Below are 5,000 nucleotides of genomic sequence, written 5' to 3' on the forward strand. Positions count from 1 at the left end.
AGACAGAATTGAGTTTTGTTAGACAAAATTGAGCCCTGTCCTGCATGGCGCCCCGTACGGGATTGCAAATATTGTCAAGCAACCCGTTTTCGTTTTACATGTAATTTAATTACTAGCATTTCGTCGGCCTCCAAACTTTTCCTATATTGTTTTATGAGCTGTTTTATCCGCAGCGTGGAAAATGCATTTGTGACATTGCTGCGTGCACGCGTGCGTGCAGGTGCGGTGCGTGCGTGCGTGCGTGCGTGCGTGCGTGCGTGTGTTGTCTTTTATAGCCTGATGAAGAGAGATACTATCGAAATCTTGCTGATTAAAATTTAACACCTTATTCGATTTTTCTACATATATATATATATATATATATGACTTACGCATATCTCACCTGGATATGTTCTAGCGGCGCACGCGAGCTCACACTCGTTCTGGTACGTGGAGGCGTCAGAGCCGCACACCTTTCTTATGTAGCGCGGACAGAAACACGGAGCCTCCGTCGTTGTCGTTATCTGCTGCCCGCACTCGCCGCTGTACGCCGCCACCAGCACGAAGTTATCTACGGTAGGAGTGAGATAGACGCGCGTGTATACGTACGTGAACGTCTTCGACATAAAAGGAGCATCTTAGACGCACTGAGCGAAATGTCTGGGCGAGCAGTCAGCACTAAAGCAGTGTGATTTTACTAGGTCGGGTTTTCAGGGCTTCGGTGTATGCAGTTCAACGCCATGTTAGCATTGAACGACTGTGGCAATCTCCCCAGGTTCCGTATTGCCATAAATAAGCATGTGCCAGGTATATGACTATTCGACAAGCGGGAGAATACTTTGATGTCTAAAATTCTCACGCGCGAGCAAATGGTGCAAGCTGTTGAATTCTATGGAGCAGAGATGCGTAGCTATTTTTCAACGACAGAGCGATCACATCTCTATTATTGACAACGTCACTGCGTGGCTTATAATTAATATACATACGGCATACAAGTTGGTGGAATCAGTAATAATTATATTCGCTATGAGGTGAGACTATATAGCGCTAAATTTCCTTTAGATTGGGCGTTTCTGGGCAATGATTTCGAAATAAATCCATGCAACCGTGCAACCGGGCAAAGTGACGACTACGTCAGCACTGGACGGATGAAGGATGACGGACTCACCGTAATTTTTCCTTGCAGCGCACTCGAGCAGACACGGGTTCAGGTATGTGTTACCGTCTGTGCCGCACACCTTGTCGACATGGTGAGTGCACACGCAGGGTTCGGGAGTGGTCGTATCCTGACATTCGCCCTGGTGGTTCACACCGATAGCGATGCCTGAACGTTGAACACAGAAGTTATACGATTGTTACAACAATAATTTGTAAACATTTCCTTTAGTTTTTTTCTATATTTTAATTTCGAAGATCATACGGATGAGACATGATTTAGTGTGACAATAATTTGTAAAAATTTTATTTATTTGTTTTTTTTTGGAAGAGCATACTGATGAGATATGATTTAAGTGTGGAGGATTATATTAATTTAATATCCGGCCACTCATTGGTTGATTGCCATTCTGTAAGTGTGTAGGCCAGAGGGGTGATTTCTGCAACGCTACGGTTACTTTATTGGTTATTTGCTGGTTTTCGTTACTTGATTGCTTTCCTTACCTTGTTCCCTAGAAGCACACTCCAGCAAGCAGGGGTTTTGGTACGTGATTCCATCAGTACCACAGACCTTGCTGAGATAACGAGGACAGGTACAGGGGATAGGAGTAGTCGTGTCATGACATTCTCCCTGATAGTCTACGTGGATGGTAATACCTGAATGATGAACCGCAGAATATATAGTTAGTAAAAGTAATTATAGTTGGCTGTACCGCAAGTGCTGTAAAAGTGGTGGGGTGATTGTAACACGTATGTATAAGAAGCTGGTGGGTTGGCTATGTTTTAAGTATCTGAAAGTGTTAACTGATGGGTCTTGCTGGTTTCAGGTAGGTATTATGGTTCACTGTAGTAAGGTAGGTGTTTGATTGGCTGTAGTCAGGTAGGTGACGGGTTGGATATAATCAAGTATATTGCTATTACTGTACAAGTTAATCATTGGATTGACTCTATAGTCCAGTAGCAGGTGGATGGACTATAGTCAGGTAGGAGGTGGAGTTGCTGTAATCAAGTAGGAGGTGGATTGACTATAGTCAGGTAGATGGTGGATTGGCTGTAACCAAGTATATTTGGTTGATTGTACTCAGGTAAGCGATCGGTTGGCTATATCGTCAGGTAGTCGTTGGGTTCGCTGTAGTCAGGTATAGGTAAATATGTAGGAAACGCAGTGGGGTGGTCATAGGCTGGTTTACTGTATAAGAAATCGGAGTCATAAATCGCTGCCCAAAATGTAGCTGTTATGAGAACAATCATTTTGTTCCTTAGCAGCACACGCCAGCTCGCAGGGCTTCTGGTACGTGTTTCCATCCGTGCTATACACCCTGCTGATATAACGTGAACAATTACATGGTTCTTGAGTAGTTGCGTCCTGACATTCTTTCTGATGATCTACGTAGATGTTGGTGCATGAATAAACGTGAGAATGATAAAGAGTTGGTGCGAACAAACATAGTCATAGTAGTGTTATAGCTGTAACTGTAGCCCCATATTGGCGTGTGAAAGGGCAGCAGCTTGACTGTCGTTCAGGTATGGTTGACGCTGGTGAATTGACCGACTGTATAGTGTACGTTTTGTGATACGTTAACACTGATTCACGTGTTTTTTTGTGAGTATCGAAATAGCTATAATATTTAGTCAAATGGATAACAGGATATATCCTCTATGTAGCTATTATGGCTTTGCTTGCCTTGGTCCTTTGCAGCGCATTCCAGCAGGCAGGGATTGAGGTAGGTGTTTCCATCCGTGCCACACACCTTGCGGACGTACCGAGGGCAGGCACATGGCTCAGGTGTGGTTGTTACCTGACATGCCCCCTGGTAGTCTACGTAGATTGCGAATCCTGGACGAACGCGGGAATGTAAGTTAGATAGTTAGTGCACTAAAGCGAAGTTAAGTTATAGTTAGTCAACGAAATATCATGGCTGCTTGTAGCGCGTGAGTGTGCGGGAGAGCAAAGCGGATTGGCTGTAGTTCAGGTGTCTGAGAGGCAGGCCAGTGAATTGGCCATTGCTCAGGGGACGTGACGAGGTGAGGAATTAGTTGTAGCACAGGTATGGATGGACTGGTTGATTGTAGCGCATGATGCGTGGTAGGATGTCGTTAAACGGCAGTTCAGCTGTGTAGGTGGGTAAATTGCTGGGTGTGTTAGATAGTGGGCGGACTGTAATATCGGTTTCTAGGAAGGCGGGGTGGGTTGACTATAGATACACGTATGCGTGGTAGGTTGACGGTGTACGGGCGGTATGTTACGCGTATGTGCACGAGTATTTAAATAGCTCTAGCTTTGTTAGTGTGTGCATGCGATTAATAACCACATCTCTCTCTAAAGTTTAACTACTATAGTTAGGCTTGCCTTCTTCACTAGCAGCACATTCCAGCAGGCATTGGTTGAGGTAAGTTTTTCCATTCGTCCCACACACCTTGCGGACGTAGCGCGGGCAGGCACAGGGTTCGGGAGTGGTTGTTACCTGACATGCTCCTTGGTGGTCTACGTAGATTGGGAATCCTAGACGAAGGCGGTGATGTAAGTTAGATAGTTAGTGCGTTAAGCTGCTGTTAACTAATAGTTAATCAGCGTGATGTTATAGCCACTGTTAGCGCATGTGAGTGTACAGGGGAGTATAGTGGAATGACTGTAATTTAGATGTCTCAGAGGTCAGTGTACTGGTCATTGCTCAGGTGACGTGGTGAGGTGATGTGTTAATTGTAACACATGTCTTGATGACTGGCTGATTCTAGCACAGGTGTGGACGACTGGTTGATTGTAACACAGATGAGATTGACTGGTAAACTGCACTACAGGTGTGGTTGACTGGTAAACTGCACTACAGGTGTGGACTGCGCTTGCATTGCCCTAAACCAGGTGTGGTTAAGCTTGGTTATTGCCACCTACAGGTGTGGACTGGTTGATTGTAACACAGGTGTGGTTAACTGGTTAATTGCACTACAGGTGTGGACTGGTTGATTGTAACACATGTTAGTGGTTAATCTGCGTTATTGTACAGGTGTGGACTGGTTGATCTGTAACAATGTGTGCGATTAACTGCGTTGATTGCTAAGCGTGTAGAATGCGTTGATCTGTAACACAGGTGTGGTTAACTGGTAAATTGCACTACAGGTGTGGACTGGTTGATTGTAACACAGGTGTGGTTAACTGGTTAATTGCACTACAGGTGTGGACTGGTTGATTGTAACACAGGTGTGGTTACTGGGTAACTGGCCAGCTACAGGTGACTGGTTGATTGTAACACATGGCATGTGATAGGGGGTAGATGGACTGGAGATCACTTCTGTGGGTGGGTGGGGAGGTTGACTGTAATTCAGTCTATGAGAAAGGCGAATTGGCTATAGTTCCGAGTGTTCTTTGTGGGTTTTCGGTAGTTAATTTGTACGTGTAAAGGTAGAGGAATAGGCGTGGTTGATTAGTGGATGCTTGTGTGATAGCCCCTCTGTATCCTAACAGTATAGCTACTATAGTTTGGCTTGCCTTCTTCTTTACTAGCACACTCCAGCAGGCAGGGATTGAGGTAGGTATTTCCATCCGTGCCACACACCTTGCGGACGTACCGAGGGCAGGTACAAGGTTCAGGAGTGGTTGTTACTTCACATGCCCCCTGGTGGTCTACGTAAATTGCGAATCCTGGACGAGCACGGGGATGTAAGTTAGATCATTAGTCCAGTAAGGCGATGCTAACTATTGGTTAATCAGCGTGATGATATTACAGGTGTTATATATAGCTACTGTTAGCGCGTGCGAGTGTACGGGCGAGTATAGTGGAATGACTGTAATTTAGGTGTGTGCTGGTGATCGCTCAGGTGACGTACGTTGTGAGGTGTGTTTACAGCAAGAGTACATAATAGAGATGTCT

At 45.2% G+C, this 5,000-nt stretch overlaps 1 protein-coding gene across 1 annotated transcript in view; it reads right to left on the minus strand.

The window, feature by feature from the left end:
• The window catches only part of LOC106810287 (agrin-like), a gene marked incomplete at its 5' end in the record, with an annotated part of 36,824 nt that overhangs the window by 6,556 nt on the left and 25,268 nt on the right, over positions 1-5,000 (minus strand). Inside the window, 6 exons of the mRNA XM_014813584.1 lie at positions 383-550; positions 1,148-1,303; positions 1,639-1,791; positions 2,819-2,971; positions 3,485-3,637; positions 4,619-4,771. Coding sequence (XP_014669070.1) covers positions 383-550; positions 1,148-1,303; positions 1,639-1,791; positions 2,819-2,971; positions 3,485-3,637; positions 4,619-4,771 — 936 coding nt within the window. The remainder of the gene's footprint in view (positions 1-382; positions 551-1,147; positions 1,304-1,638; positions 1,792-2,818; positions 2,972-3,484; positions 3,638-4,618; positions 4,772-5,000) is intronic.

The sequence above is a fragment of the Priapulus caudatus genome, unplaced genomic scaffold (genome assembly GCF_000485595.1).
Source record: "Priapulus caudatus unplaced genomic scaffold, Priapulus_caudatus-5.0.1 Scaffold427, whole genome shotgun sequence".
NCBI classification, from domain to species: Eukaryota; Metazoa; Priapulida; class Priapulimorpha; order Priapulimorphida; family Priapulidae; genus Priapulus; species Priapulus caudatus.